The sequence below is a fragment of the Tigriopus californicus genome, chromosome 3, assembly GCF_007210705.1.
Source record: "Tigriopus californicus strain San Diego chromosome 3, Tcal_SD_v2.1, whole genome shotgun sequence".
NCBI lineage: Eukaryota > Metazoa > Arthropoda > Copepoda > Harpacticoida > Harpacticidae > Tigriopus > Tigriopus californicus.
Genome location: NC_081442.1, coordinates 767,808 through 783,504, shown reverse-complemented (window position 1 = coordinate 783,504; position 15,697 = coordinate 767,808). Strand labels below are relative to the sequence as shown.

The following is a 15,697-nucleotide window of genomic DNA, read 5'->3' as shown; positions in this document are numbered from 1 at the left end:
TTCTGTTATGTCCCTCAAACAAAACAATTTCGAGACAGACTTGATATATTTTGCAACACATTCATTCTGGGCAAATTAATGTTGAATAAGTGCTACTCTGGGTGTTACCAAAACATGAGCTTATTTGTGTACCACCCATGGTTTTCACTTTCCTGGTAACAAATGCGCAAGTGACATGGATAGCCTGAAGTTGATTGCAGTTTCGTTGGATATAATGGGACCGGTCTTTGGTAAGTTCTGCAATCCACCTCAAGGACAAAGGATAAATGCTCCTATTGATCCCGGTTGCTTGTCGTGAAACTTCTTGTAAAAGAGTTTTTCGGTCTACAACCGTTCTCCCAACTCCTAATTGAAGAATCCGTAATTACCAACCTTTCCCATGCCTTTGATCTTCCACAGCTGGGATAAAGTTGCAATGGAACTGTTATGTCAAAAGCGCTTGAAACTTCAAAGAGCAGGAAAGTTTTGATAATCGAGTTGAAAATAATGTATTTTTCTCCACGAGTTGATTTTTCAAACCTTTATCAACTTTGTACCAGTATTAAGAAAGTTCTGTATTTTTCAACAAAAATATAGTGATAAAAGTGGCTCTCGCTGGCATTCCCATAAACACTGAAGATATCCAGTTTATCTCTTTGTCCTTTTGGTAGCCATTTCTAAGGTAAAATGAATGAAATGCCCTTATTCTCCCAAGCGAGCGCATTCGTGATTTAACAAGACAAATTGAAAGCCAAGCAAACTCTTTCTTGGACGTACTTGGAGTGTTTTCCTCTGCTGTCAGTTAATCCGTATTGGTATTTGGTGCCTCCTAGAAAAGCTCTTTCTCAAAAGACCCATCAACCTGTCTCTATCCCAAGACCTCAATTCACAAAATAGGCAACTGGAAATTCACTGATTGCAGGTCGAACAGTGGATTTAAACTAGCATTTCATATCTGGGTAAATGTTCATATGAAGGTGACTCCTTTGTTCATGTGATATAAAAAAAACTCTCATACTCTCAATGTGAAAGAAGGTGAATAAAGATCTTGTCAAGTAAATTGTTAAGCTATTTCAATTATATATTATGGATATTCTACAGCGTCTCATCATTTAGGTCTCGCATTGCAAACTGTCTTTGTCATCAAGGGCAACGAATAATTCTTTTCGAATACAAGACACAGACAGACAGACAGACTGACAGACTAAGAAGAGGAAGAAGAATAGTTATTGGGTAAGAACAAGGTGGATAAGAAACGACTCAAGGTTTGGGGTGTTGACAAACTGTACTATTGAACATGAAATATCACTTTTACAACTTTACTGAAGAATTATTTGCATGGAATCGCATGAGTGGAAAAGAGCCGTTTTGATTTCTTGAAGAGTTGGAGAGGGGTTGGCAGAACCAATTTTTCAGATTCCTCGACATTTCCCCATTATTTCTGTTTTCAAAAAGCAGGGAACGAAGTAAATGCACTTTTCATCGGATCGCGGAATCATACTCCAAGAGACCTGTAAAACGTTGGCCTCATAACCAATGAAGTGTCTACGTAAGGCGCTTAGAACGAGCCTTTTTGATTTCGTTTTAGAAAATTCTAGCACTATGTGGTTGTATTTGTGGTGGTGATCATGATGATTATTGTAGCGTTCATGAATATTGTTGCTGTGGCTGCTGTGATGATCTTCTTGCATGGAAGCGTTCGAATGTCTTGTGGGGAGTTCAAAGGTGGACTTCCATGGTTTTGGGTCCATCAGTTAGTCTACGACTTCAATATAATTGGCCGGATAAAGGCCAACTTTCCCATCCTTGCGACCTTTGCACCAACCTTGTTCGTCCTCTTCCTCCAACTTTTCGAAAATGTCCCCTAAAATTGCAATCGCAAATGTCAAGAACAACCAAAGCAGCAAAGTTTCTGGACCAAACGACCTCAAGTGACAGATGCACTAATAACTTCTCCACACCAAGTAGTATGATCCTCTCAAAGATTTTGGAAAAAAGTTGGACACGCGACCAAATGGACTAAGTGAACTGTAATTACCTGTTTTGAAGTTCAATTCATCGTCTTCAGCTGCTTCATAATCATAGAGGGCTCTGACTTTGACTCCAGGCTCACCATTATCAACCAACGGTTCCACGTGCTCATCTTCCCATTCGTCTTCATCGAACGGATTTGAATCCTTGCTCACACCTCCGTTACTGAAATAGTTAGATGCTCAAATAAAAGCCTTGCAAACACACCACTTCTTGCAAAATGGGCCTCTGAACTAGTTAAACATCGAAACTCTTTGACAAAGAGAAACACCGTGATATGCAAGCTCATCCGTATTAGTGACAATTAAGTTGTTAGTGCGTCAGGGACAACATATCTATCTCTAGTTGCGAACACGCCATTAAATCGCCTGCCTACATATCGTATTAACGAAAACATGATGCGTTTAAATCTGTTCGGAGAGGAGTACTCGTAACTTGCTTCAGCCTTGAACAAAGTCGCCAGATTTTGATCTACCTCTTTCTCATTCACTCAATATAGGCTTTGATCAATCTCGCACTAATGGAACGCTTTCGACGTCTTCCGCAACGACAAATTCGATTGCTTTTGGCGCCTTTGTGAAACGAAGTTCTCTTTTCGAGGTTTCGTGGTGTTTGACTCTTTACGCGGCAAATTGTTGGTTCGCGCCACAAGCGAAATTCGTTTAGTTCGCTTGACCTGGGTCACTTGCGTTTTCTTGGGGCTTTGCTTCAACACCGGGGAATTCGGAACCTCTGGAGTGGGGGTGGGTTCTTGGTGCAAAGGTTCACGCTCTGACGGACAGGGTGTGGCTAGGGGAGGGGTGCGCACATCGAGGTCCTCCACAAGGGCGCTACTGGTCAACGAAGGTGGTGTGCTAGGACTAGTGGGGCCGTCCTCATACCGTTTGCCCATGATCTTTCGTCGAGCCGCAATAAGAGTTGGGCTGTCGATGGCGAACACTCCTGCCGGTTTCAAGGCTGGTAGTGGTGAAGTGGGTGAATATGAGGGCGGGGCTGATAATTCCAAGTCTTGAACTTGTAGAGTACTCATGGATCCGAACCCAGATGAATGGTGGTATGGATGAGATCCGTTCAGATGGTTGAAGCTACACATCATTCAGGAATGAGTTAGGTTGAGGTACGAATAAAAACACAAGAGCTATCCTAAAAGCTCAAGGTAATTTCTTTCAGGTTCAGAGTAGGCTTTCTCCCTCATCTCATTAGTTTAGCTCTGAGCTGTTAGAGAGACGGAAAAGAGCCAACTCATGTGATCAAACTAAAAGGAAGACGACTTGGTTATGTTGAAAGCTTGAAAGCATAGTTGCCCTTTTGATTATTGAAATCTATAATGAATGTCATTACTCCCATTTTACATTTCACGAACGATCAGGGTTATTTAAGACCGTTTATTGTAGTTGAGTTAGTTAAGTCTGCCCCATAATTTTTCCAATATGTTAGGAAAAAAAACAAATCTCGCCCAAATTTGAGTGTTAACCCTCCATCGCGCTTGCCTGTAACGCTCTTGGATTTCCTCATAAATACAGTCTCCATTTGTTCTTTCGAGACGGTCAAGACGGCCTAAGTTTTCAATAACATCCGGTGGGATTCTTTCTTGGAGGACAGAGGGTCTTCTGTAGAAAAATGTTTATCCTTCAAGAACAGTCTAACGTGTCTATCGAATTGTCAGCTGACGAGTAAAAAAGTTTCTAGAGCAAAAGATAAGAGTTAAGAAGTTTCTCAATCTTATCGATGGTTCTGGAAAACGTTTTACTGACTTTTTCAGGCAGTACAAAATGAGCAAATGTAATTCACAATTGCTCTTTCAACCTAGAGACCCTCAATTCTTTCGACCTCGTTTGGCATTCCCTCTACTCATGATTAAGTTAAACCTTCACCATTTGTTTTCTAGTAGCAAGGTCAAAAGTGGTCTTCTTGCTTTCAGCTAGTGATTACTTTTAAAAAAACAGCTTAAAACCGGGTCCCAATTTGTTCTTACCTCAGTGCTTGCCCGTTATTAGCTGTTTTAGACAAAGGAGGTCCAGACTGTTGTTGAATACTCCCCGTTGAAGAAGGCACTTTCGCCATGGAATGCCCGTTGTTCCGACTCGGTGGTTTGTGATTGGAACTCCCATTTTGCTTGGGTGCCACAGGGTTATACTCCTAAAAATTGAATTTAAGATCATCGTTACACGTTTGAAATCCTACCAGGGTAGAAGAGCAAACCACTCTAGTCGGATCAAGGTTATCTAGGAAGCTGTCTAGGCTTATTGACCAAAGAAGGCAATTTAACTTATTGACTCATTGTACTGCAGCTCAATTTCAATGGAGACGTCGGTAATGGCTTAGGCTTGAGACCATGTGAATTGAATTCATGGTCTCTAACTTTGGCAGGAAAACTACTCATAGGTGATTAAGAACTATTTTTCTAAGGGTTGGTGCTATTAATTAAGGACAAGCGCAATCAACGTGACTTTTTTTGTTTAGGCAATAGATAACAAACTATCGGTTGAAGACAAACCCTTTTCATGTTGCCTAAGGAAATTGACTTGGGGCCAAAGCCCAAAATGGAATGGGAGCTCTCCGAGGCCGAGGAATAGCTCGTTTGTTTTGCCAGGCCTTTCAAGATAAAATCAGGGGGCTGCATGCAAAATTGGAAACCGGAGAGAAATCAAGGAGAAGTAAATGAATCTAGCCATTCCCCTTACTTCACGTAAGAAATAATCATTGCAGGTCAATGTCTTTTCAGAGCTAAGCAAATATTGATACTGTTTAAGAGGTTACAGTGGGCAAAAACGGGTAAGATGATATGAGGCAAACAATTGAAATTGTCCAAGGGTACAAGCTATTTTTGTTGTGAAAAACCCAAGCAACACAATGGGTAACTTCAACCTTTCAAGGTTGGCATGCAAGTAGAAAAAGGGTGATAAAATTAGGAAATAAAAGAATGATTTACAGGTAGGTCATCTCCGACGTGTCGCTGGTTGATTAGGGTGATGCTACCGTCAGCAATTCCGCCTTTCTTGTGAATGGTGCCTTTGGCGATGTCCCGGAATTCTTCCATGTATTCCTGAGGATTTGAATAGAATCAGCAAATAAAGAGATAACCAACGAAACGGATTAATAGCATGCTTGGTTTTGAACTAATTTGCCACTGATGGAGTAGCCTTTGTCAAAGGTTATGCGAGATATCTATTTGGCATGCTGTGACACTAAATTAAAGGAGACACTTACCTCGAATTGAGGCCAGTTCATGGCCATGTTCACTCCATGTGTGTTGGACCACCACCGGAGATCTTGCTCGTGATCCGCGTTATTCACAGTATGGTAAAACTCCTCGTAGATTTGGGGCATTCTGAAACAAATGCCGTAAAATCATCACTTCACATATTTTTGGAGCTACTCTGAAACTCCAAATTAACATGCTTGTCATAAATTTTTAAAAAAATGCAGGGAAGGCTCTGCTCATGCTTAATTATAGTGTGCGCACTGTAGCTTTACAGGAAGCCCAACCTTCGATGGTGTCTTAGGAAAGTGGACGACTTTTCAACATTTGCAACCTTATTAGGCTACAGGAAAGGTGTCGAATCACGGTTTCAGATTAGAGTGGCAAAATGTCAGGATCATCTTGTTCGGAAAGAATCTCTTGATCCCTCCATGGTCTCAAGCAACAAGCCAAATATTAGAGAATACTTTCGCTTGCGAACCTCGAAATCTTATCCTTATCCCAAGTTCAGTGCAGATCATTCGTGTGCTTACTCTGGATTTTCCGTGATGTTCAAGCACTTTTGCACATCGAACAAGATGTCCTTGAAACACTGAAGTCGCTGAGCTTCCATTCGCTGACACTTTTCGAACACCTCCGTCATGTCCTCCATATACTTGGCGTTATAGGCGTTGATGTCGTTGATGGCCATTTCGTAGTTTTCTCGGGACTTTTGGACTTGGTCCTTCGTTTTCTGGACGCGATCTTGTAGTTTGCGCATCTATAAGACATGTTGTTAAGATTAGGAGCTTGAACCCTGTACAAACGTCAAGGAAGCAAACGGGCGGCAAAGAGATTTGGCACTGACGAGAGATAGAGAGAGAGAGGTGGGCCATAAATTCCGTATCTCTATGGGTGGTAACATTCAGGTCGGGCATATTGTGGGTTGTGCGTGAAAATCACAAGCCGGTTTTAGGGTTGTGCCTGATAATGACAAGTGCGCCAAGATCATCATCATCATCATGCAATGATTTCTCGCCCTTAGCAGTCAATGATAAGGCGAAATCAAGTCCACACTGAAACACTTGAATCGAGTCGTAAACTAACATGGAAGTGCTCGAGAATGACACGACAATATCAATAGAACGAGAATAATCTAGTTTTCGTTGCCAAAGTGTCACACGGGTTGCTTTCGTATGGTCTATTTTTTTCATTATCAGATATCGTTTTAGGGGTACCTGTTGATCAATAGACAAAACAAAGAAGGATGGATCAAAGGTTTGGAAGAAGAAGGTCCATTTCTGTTCAAAGGAGGGAACCTTTACAATAACCAACCGCCAACAGGAACTTCATAGAAATGGAGTGGATCTTGGGTTTACCTGGTCTTGAGACAACGCAGAATCTCCGGTGGCATTTCGTTCCTGGTTTAAAGCGCTCTTTTCCGACTTGCAAGCGTTGTGATAATCGGCCTTGGCCTTGTTGACCTTACCCAAGTACTTGGCCCATGGCTTTTGTGCTTTCTTGAAAGCATCTTCCATCTCTTTTTTCTCTTTGAATTGTAACACGGACTGTGGAAAGAGAAAAAAGGGGCCTCAAATAACAGCCTTTGTTCCTTCCCTTGGGAGTTTCCGAGAGCTTACCTTGTGATAATTGTCTTTTTGCCATTGCTTCAACTTGTTATTGACCCCTAGGTTGAGATCCTCTTTGACCTTATTATGAACGGTCACGCGTCTATCGGCCTCAACTAGAACAGCCTTCCAAGCTGCCTCCATTGTACCATATTCAGGCCCTATGGAAAAGGCATTTTAAATATTGAACGAAGCAAATCGAGATTCTGACTGACCCCTCTCAAGGTTAGGGACTAAGCAACTTTTGGTCTAATAACAAAAGTAAATATTGTCTCAGTGGGATGGCGAAATTCTAGTACGATTCTCAACCGTTGAAAGGTCATCATTGACGGAAAGTAACCTCGCCTGCATAATTCATGGCGACCCATTCCCATTTTGATTCAAAAGCTTCCTTTCTGATAATGATGCTCTTTTTGGAAAAGAAGTGTGCGAATTCTTGGCCAATTATCCGTAATTGTCTTACTTTCAACGCTCAATCACGTGATATCAAAATTGGCTCAGTCTCCAGGACTTCCCCATTGATGTAAATCTGTCTCTCATCTAGCTTGTTTGCACTGTTCATTTCTTGGCTCACCTTTCTCTATCGTATTCTGCCACTTCGCTGCCCACTGCTTGAGTGATTTGGCATACATTTTTTCGATCTCGGCTCGCTCAGCGATCAGGGTCATCAGGTCCGTGCACAACTTGTGTCCATCTTCGACCCGTTTGGTGGTCCGTTTGAAATTCCCGGGCTCCCAGAACGAGTCTGAGCCGGCCATGAACACATCTTCACTATGATGAGACATGGTCATGACACTGAATGAGAGGTGGGTTCGGGATCACTAGGATTGGGATCTGCTTTCGTCGGTCCGGGACTGAGTCACTATTGAAGAAGCACTTGAGAGGCTACATGAGCCAACAACTAAGGATCATGTGGAAATTCAGCAGCTGCAATTGTTGTATCTCCTCTCGCGTTGGCACCAACTCCTCAAGAGAGATCTGGAACACGGATGTGGAACTTTCAATTCAGGCAGTCAGGCGGTGTTAATGAATAATTGATAAAGTTCATGCAGCTTAAACGATCGATTTTGGTCTCAAAGATGCAAGAGTGCAACTCGGACCACACTGCTGCGAAATTCAAATATTCGTCTCTTCTTTTAAGACAAATCAACTGACCTTTTTCTTGGCGAATTGAACGCACTCGAGTGTCTAAATTATGACTTATCACTCCCAAAGGCCTTGGATAAATAAGAGCCCGCTACTAGGAGGCAGAATTCGATTCATTTGATAAGCTACATCATAAATACTCCAGCGGTAGTGAGTGGCCTCTTGTTATCATCAGTAATCAGTTTATGCTTATCGCATTCCTCAAAGATCTTTATGTATAATAACCCTATGAATTGGAATAGAATTTGAAGAATTCGTTTTATTGTGCTGCCTTCAATCTTTCGAGTTTAGCTGATTGAACTCGACGCAAGAAGTCCAAGAAGCTCGGCGACGTCACTCGTGATCTTCGTCATCAAGAATCGCTCGTCGAAACCTTGAAATTCTAGAAAAACATCTGTTTCATGTTTTGCCCTTCTCCTTTGATTTTTGTGAACCTATAGAACAATTCTGGCTCGGAAAGAGGGATGTAATTTCCTGGCCACTTCCTCCAGACGAGCACAGCTAAATTCTGAAAGCGACCTTCCGTATGCAACCCCTCAAAAAAAACAGGGGTTAAAACCGATCGGACGACATGCCACTTCAATGTTTGGTTTTGTACGTCAACGAAAGCCAAGCATGGATCTTTGCAAAGATTGTGAGGGGACCACTTTTTATTGGACATTCCCACAATGGCAAGCTGACCAAGCAAGTATTTTCCAATCATCTCAGGGTACAATTGACTGACATCAATGCTTTCAACCGACGGAAAAAGAAATAGCGTGGTTAGTCACTTGCTAGTGGACACTAAAGAGAAGATACACATACGTATCCACAGATATATGATCTATTTAGTTCAAAGAAACTATGCCAACTTGAGCAAATAAAAACTAGTAGCAACACAGGATAAACGGGATAAACAATCGGGTATCATTTGCTTGTTGAGAAATCTCATAACAAATTCCTAATGCTACTTGACGCAAGATCTCGGAATCTGGCTAAACGAGTCGTTGCAAAGAATTTTATCTTCCTGTACTAATACTACTCCTCCGACCATTATCCCTACTTCATTGCTTCTTTCCGCGTAATATATTCTTGTCAAATTGAGGTTCAAGAACATATTTTTCAACCAGGTGGAATCGACTTAAAACCATGTGTGGTTATGAAGGCTCAAAGCAAATCACGTTTCACAATCTTCTCTCAGCATAGAGCTACAAAAACTAGTGGCGTTTTCTTCCAGGGTCAATCACCATCTCATAACTAATTGTTGAGCCTTAGCAAGGCTCATTGAAATGACAGGACTTTTTCCATGCTTTTTCCACCTGATTCCTTTTATTTCTCGTCCAAAAATTGAATCCCATTCTCCTCGGCTATTTTTGCTCAAGTTTCAAAATTTGTCTTAGTTGAAGGCTTGCGGGTGAAGAGGGTAACTAATTAGAAACCACTCTTGATCACACATGTCTTTGGTTTTGGTGGGCAGGAAATGGAGCCGATTGCTATCAGCTCTCGAGCTTAGAGTACGACGTCCTTCCCAAAACTTTATCAACTTGCGTTATGAAATCCTGCTTTGTTTACGTTCTGCAGACTCCGATCTATGAGAGGACATTCATTCCACTTTGCTCAACAGACACTCAGAATATGAAGTCTAACAAAAAATGATGGAATGAATGGCGCTTAACAATGCACCAGAGCTGTTTTCCTTGAATTCCTTCATCTACATTGGGAAATCTTTAAAAGTGTTTGCCGTTGGATTAACTAAAGTTTGCCATCGCAAATTAGGTCAGTTGGCAGCTTTGGAAGACATTCGTCGAAATTGCACTTGGTTTTCATCCAAAAGACGCATAAACTATCTGTTTATGGTAGGGGGGAAAAGCGAGGGGAAAGTGAGAGGCAATTGGGAGGTTGATGATGACGGTGATTACAATGATGTTGCGATTGAGTACAAATCTTACTTTTGGTCTCCGTGGTCAAAGAAACGGGGGCTGATGATTCGATTCCCCAATTCGCTGTACACTCATGCACTTTTCCAAGACGCAGAACTCGGAATGACTTCGAAATGACGTGAAAGATTCCAGGGGGACTCATTAATTTCAATCACGATCAGGCCAGCACTGAATAATCATCATGCAAGTGCAAGAGGGACCTCTTCTTGGCTACACACACACACACACACTCACACGCTCATTCACTTTTCACAAGATTTAGGTTAATGCCTTTTAAACGTCACCTTGGGTTCAAAGGAGGCTGTTCACGCATATATCTCTCTCGGTCCTCACTTCACCCATTTCAAGATTCTTAGCCCGTTCGTTTGATCAAGGGGGTTGCTTTGGTGCCGGACTGTTGATCGATCCCTCATGAATGGCATGAGAAAACGAACTGAAGACCTTCGTACATACTACATGCAGAACTGGCCCGTCTCAAACACCCGAACTAACTCACTCGCTCACTCACTCACCACTACAATACTTCATCCACAATCCTCCGCTCAAGTACCAGCTCTGTCCTACAGTCCATCCGGTGAATGTACAGTATGTGTATTGTCCACATGTTCGAGTACCACCACCATAGTAAGTACCAGGGCCAGGGCCTACTGAATTTCCATGGCTTCCATTGGAAGGTAAATCGATCCTCACGCAACCTCCAGACAAGTCAACGGGATTCTAGAGAGGGCAACGCCATGGACATACACAACCAACACCGACAACCAAGTGGTTATAGATAGAATGGGGCTAAAGGGCATTTTGGCCTCACCGCTACTCGTTGATGGCCATCGTTGCCAATGGTGTGTCTGTCCTATTTGAGTGGGAGACACGTTTTAATCTGGTGTCAGTATATGGGCCAGGCAATAAACGGCAACACAACCGACTGAAGACCTTTATCAAACAATATAAGTGTACGTCAGAGCTACTTGTTAACACGAATAGCCTCATAATATTATATGGATTCAGAACAAATATATCGTAGATAGATAGATAGGGAGGCGTACGTATTCTCATCGCCGAATTAGAACAAAAAACTTACGGGTTGTTCGAATTGGCCACCACAAAATGGCGCTCAGTCGGATTGTATCGTCGTTTTGACGAATATCTTCCGTCTTTGATCGACTTCCTGTTTCGAACCGATGATACGGCAAAGCAATCTTTCAATTCGCCAATCTCATCCCGTCCCTACAGTTCGTGGCCGAAAAAGAGACTAACTCTGATGGAGCAAAAATCTGCACGCATCAATTGTCCGGGCTCAGCACATCTCAATGTAGAAACCTAAATCTGAATAAAATGAACATAGCGAGGGCCGAAATGCTCAAAAGTGCTCTCGAGCCTCGAGAAAATGCCACACCAATGATGTCTTCATTTCCAAAACCAATCAGACGCGTAACCTTGTCATTTCCTCCGCTCCCTTCATCTCCGTCAGTATTGTCTCACAAGATTGCTTGTGTTTAAACCCGCAAGGCTGGCTTCTTCTATTCAAAGAAAGGTCACGCTATCACAAGTACTCGAGATGTGCCCGATAACCGGAAGGTTGCAAGTTGACAAGGATAATTTGAGGTAATGGAGCATGTATGCCTGAGAACTAAGCCAACTTTGGGGGTTGAATATGGTTCGGCGAAGATAATGACGTCTGCGTGTGTGAAGGGTCAACGAGAGTCAAGCCAAATAAAAATCAAGCTTGAACCTTTGCACCCAAGGAAATTAATATTAGCACGTTTTACCTCCGTCAAAAGGTTCTCACCACAAAGAGAGTGAATTGATTGGTTTGATTCGAATGGATTGATAAATCCTGATGAGCCAACAATTTCCAACAGTGAGAAGGAGTGGCATTTTGAAGTCTTTGTTCTTATTCACTTGACTTCTTCCTTGAGATAGAACTTTTCGAGCTCTGACCTTGGAAGATACCCAAATTTGTTCGCCCACGTACCTTCATCGCTAATTCTTAGTGCCTTTTAACTCAAACTTGCCTGAAGATAAAAGGTGCTGGTCTACGATTCATCTGTCTTTCACATCACTCGAAGTGAACCACACCATCTTCTGAATCACCTTTTCCTTTCAATTGAACCCTTGCCAAAGAGAAGCAGTTCTTGCTTTCAGTTGTTATGAAATTAAATTTCAAATAACTGGCAAGGAAAACGGTGAAAAAATCAATTTAAGAAATGCTTGGCACTAAATGAAAGGTAATAAAGACACATTTAAGGTGTTGTTACTGATGAAGGTTTTAACTCGCAAAGTAACAAGAAATCTAACCGAGACACCATCAATTCTGACCCCCCAAAAAATATCGAGGCATATTATTCATTTGAAGAGGTAAAAAAGGCCCAGATGGTAAATAACTTGTGCTTTCTCCGTACTTCAGAAAATTCGAGCAATCTATTATTGCGCTACACTTTCTGGAAAGATTAATCATACCATGAACGAGCATGCAACACACAAAATAGGCCCTCCAATTGGAATAATCCCTCCAGAATTCCCACGTAAACTTCGGGATTTGAGTGAGATTTTCGTGGAAAGTGTAATCAAGGGTAGGTAAATAAGACATCAATGACCAGCTCCAAAAAACCGGAAACATATTGTCTCATAACGCAAGGTTTTTTTCTTTAAAACCTCCCTCACTTTGCGATGTTAAAAAAATCACGGCACAATGTGACCAAAATGAGGTATTTGGATAAAATAATGGCCAGGCCCAAACCAGTCTAGAAGTCACGCAAAGCAAGGCGATATTGACCTCGTGCGTAGGGAAAAAAAGGCCAAGGCTCCCAAGTTCATGGCAATTGTCAAGAACCAATTCCTTAATCACTTGTCGTGTCAAAGGCCATAAATCATGTTTCTCATTTCTCTTTCTCACTTGACTCCCAAGATATGGCTTTGAAAATGCTGAGACGAGCTCAATCTCCAGGTTATCAGAAGAGCGCAGGTTCAAAAACTTTGGCCTTCGCGAATATATTGAGAGAGAGAGAGAGAGAGAGAGAGACAAAGAGAGAGAGAGAAAGCGAGAAAGAAGCCAAAAAAGTGTTGGGAGATCAGATCACTCTTGGCCCTGACTTGTGATTCTATGTTAATGCTATTTGTAAATGACCTTGAGTAAGAAGCTGAAGTATAAAAATCTGACATCTTGCAACAAATAAAGGTTGCAATCGACACGAGTCAAGATGAATTGGCCTTGATTTCTGTTGTACTGCATTTCTTAGCTATTTTTCATCGATCCGTCAATTGATGGAGGCAAAGATTGGTAAATATAGAGCATATATAACTTTCAGTTCATTGTCACACTATGTCGACGATGTACACTTCCTGCGAAATTTGGACTACGGCGGATGCTGTACAGTATAAGTATCTGAACAAAATAAAAAGTTTTAGGTTCTAACCATCATCTTATTTCGTGAATTAAACTCTCAGAAGGTAATCTAGATGAACGTTGGTAAAATGTCAATGGAAAAGGAAGCTTTCCTTTTCCTTTTAGGCCGCACTGCATCAAGCAACCAATAAAAGATCTTGAAATTTTACCTCCTCTACAAACATATTTCTAATGTTTTCCCATTAAATGATTATTTGTTACCCAACATATTCGTTGTCTGATAACCAATTTTCTAGCACACACAATGGATTTGTGCTCAGAGTGGTAATCAAAAACTAAAACCAATAACACTTGTAGCAAACTTGTGTTATTCTCCCAACAACGCAAATAGCACAACCATGATGATTTAAAACGGAAATTCTTAAAGCAAAATTTGGGCATTGCAATTCGGATCCGTGTTCTCTTTGGGTCCCAGTACGTCAAATACTGTTTGTATCGTACATTTCAGGTTCCTTTCTTGATTGGTTTTCTTGTCCAGGAACAACCTATATCATGTTCAAGAGTTTTGTCTTGCACTTGTATATTGTGCTTGTATTTTGGGGACGAGCAGCATTGTATTTCGTCATTTATGTACTCAAGAGTTACTCGAAGAGATTGAGAAACAGCTCATGAATGGTGTTCAAGTAGCTTTAACAAAATGAATGGCTGCAGTCTGACGTTTGTGGAAGCACCTGGAATACCACAAAAATTGTTGGTCAGAATGTGATCTGAGTTCGGGTATAATCACAGACCAGTTTAGAATTAACATTAACGCGTTTCATGCTTGTTTAGGGGGTTACTTCAAGACGTCATACGATTGACTGGTTATATTATAAACGACTTAAACTGGACCATCATCAGCATGAAATAATGGTAAAGAAATTAATTTGGGGTAGGTAGCTGATAATGAACCGATTGCCGCATATTGGATACACGGATTGGATCATTTCTCTGAACAAAGTCATTAACAAAATTCACAAACCAAATCATTTGGTTTTGAATGAAACTTTTATTTTCTAATAAAAATTCAATTAAAAACCCCCGGATGATTTCACTCAATTAAGGGATAATTGGCAATACATTATAAGCCTTTTTTACGCACAGATTCTTCCGCTATCAAGGTCTAACTTGCTCCACGACGCATCCATCCACTCTTACATCATGAACCCTACATAATTGCAGAATTGTTGATTTTTTTTCATTTGATAAATCTGAACGCGATAAGAATATCATTCATTTATCTCTGATTAGCTTATAAAAATCAGTATCGACTCTGCATCATTATCTTGATTACCACTTCCAAGGAATGTATTGTTCAAGTTTTCTATGCAAATGGTTGAGTCTCTTTTCTAGATGGCGAACCCCTTTTTTGATGCAATCCTTTCCGTTTCCATCCTCATCATCACAAAAATCAAGGCCATTAATTTGACTCTCTGATGACAGTTGGGTCTATGTCAAGAAAAGTCATGCCTCAAATCTCAAGGTCTTCATCAAAAACTAGATCCGATCTTATCGATCCCCTCTCATAAAGAGCACTTCGAGATAAAAATCCTAGTTCTTCCGGCCCATACTTGTTAATCAGATCGCGATACAATATTATAATAGTACCAACACAAACACACCCATTCCTTGAACAGGCCGTTTTCATACCTGGGAACAGAAGGGGTGAAAGTAGGAGTTCGGCCATAGAATAACACATACAATATGGCCAATGGGCGTGTTGGTTTAGGCAAAGAGCTCACTTTGACACCGTGTTAAAGGCCAATGGATTAAGACCACATCAAGACCACTGTCCAAGAAGCTCACAGCACCAGCCAACTTGTGCAAGTCCATTGAAGAACACACAAGGCTCAGTGTTGCCATAGGCTTTTTATTGAATTCGGCCAGTTCGGCCCATTTCAAATAGGATGGCACAAGGTTTGAGATTGGCTAGGATCACTCCATGACTTTGAAATCGTGCTTGGATGTTATAGCCAATCAGGCATGAGTTTTTCGACCTTGGTGTGCTAAACTTGGCATAGATGAGTTTGCAATAGCAGCACTGACGCAGAAATCGCTGAACTTGGGTTAGGCAGTTTATCGTTTTTGGGAAGGAACCTCGAAACCTGCCGTCTGTTGCCCGTTTCAGGAGACAATGTGACGGATTTGAAGCTCTATAAAAGTAGCGCATCACCACAACATATGATTAGTTCTTACAGTAATGAAGTGATTTAATACTTGCAATGATAAATATTAATCACTTGAACATCTAAGGTAACTTGCATAGGTAATATTTATGAGTAAACTTGCCCCTCATACCACTGTACTTATACAAATTAAAAGTGAATGCTGAATTAGAGCGTAGGGAATAGTCACTTTGGGCTTCAGATCTTGCCTTTTCTTTGGGCTCTAGGTTTACCAGTGATTGACCGTTTGTTCAAGGGCTTTCCAG

The 15,697-nt window shown here is 41.4% G+C and overlaps 1 protein-coding gene across 6 annotated transcripts; it reads right to left on the bottom strand.

Annotated features, from left to right (window-relative positions):
• Nucleotides 1-1,035: 1,035 nt before the first annotated feature.
• On the bottom strand, nucleotides 1,036-15,135 carry LOC131878641 (protein kinase C and casein kinase II substrate protein 3-like). 6 transcript variants are annotated; one of them, XM_059224710.1, is made up of 12 exons: nucleotides 14,917-15,133; nucleotides 7,394-7,797; nucleotides 6,832-6,980; nucleotides 6,571-6,759; nucleotides 6,430-6,492; nucleotides 5,746-5,972; nucleotides 5,221-5,341; nucleotides 4,943-5,056; nucleotides 3,986-4,149; nucleotides 3,501-3,620; nucleotides 2,018-2,175; nucleotides 1,036-1,843 (listed from the first exon to the last, which is right to left on the bottom strand). In XM_059224710.1, exons 2-12 carry the CDS (start codon nucleotides 7,608-7,610, stop codon nucleotides 1,734-1,736), a joined length of 1,632 nt encoding a protein of 543 aa, XP_059080693.1. In that variant the 5' UTR covers nucleotides 7,611-7,797; nucleotides 14,917-15,133; the 3' UTR covers nucleotides 1,036-1,733. The 6 variants fall into 6 exon arrangements, with proteins under 6 accessions (XP_059080693.1, XP_059080695.1, XP_059080694.1 ...); XM_059224712.1 differs by lacking the exon at nucleotides 14,917-15,133 and adding an exon at nucleotides 9,894-10,230; XM_059224711.1 differs by lacking the exon at nucleotides 14,917-15,133 and adding an exon at nucleotides 7,975-8,110.
• Between the last annotated feature and the right edge of the window lie 562 nt (nucleotides 15,136-15,697).

Bases quoted from the DNA above. Each gene is read 5' to 3' on its own strand.
- LOC131878641 (XM_059224710.1), bottom strand. From the start codon at position 7,610: ATGACCATGTCTCATCATAGTGAAGATGTGTTCATGGCCGGCTCAGAC. The intron at 6,981-7,393 runs GTGAGCCAAGAA...CCTTTTCCATAG, and splicing joins GCAGAATACGATAGAGAAAG to GGCCTGAATATGGTACAATG. The intron at 5,973-6,429 runs GTACCCCTAAAA...CATGTCTTATAG, and splicing joins TTTTGTCTATTGATCAACAG to ATGCGCAAACTACAAGATCG.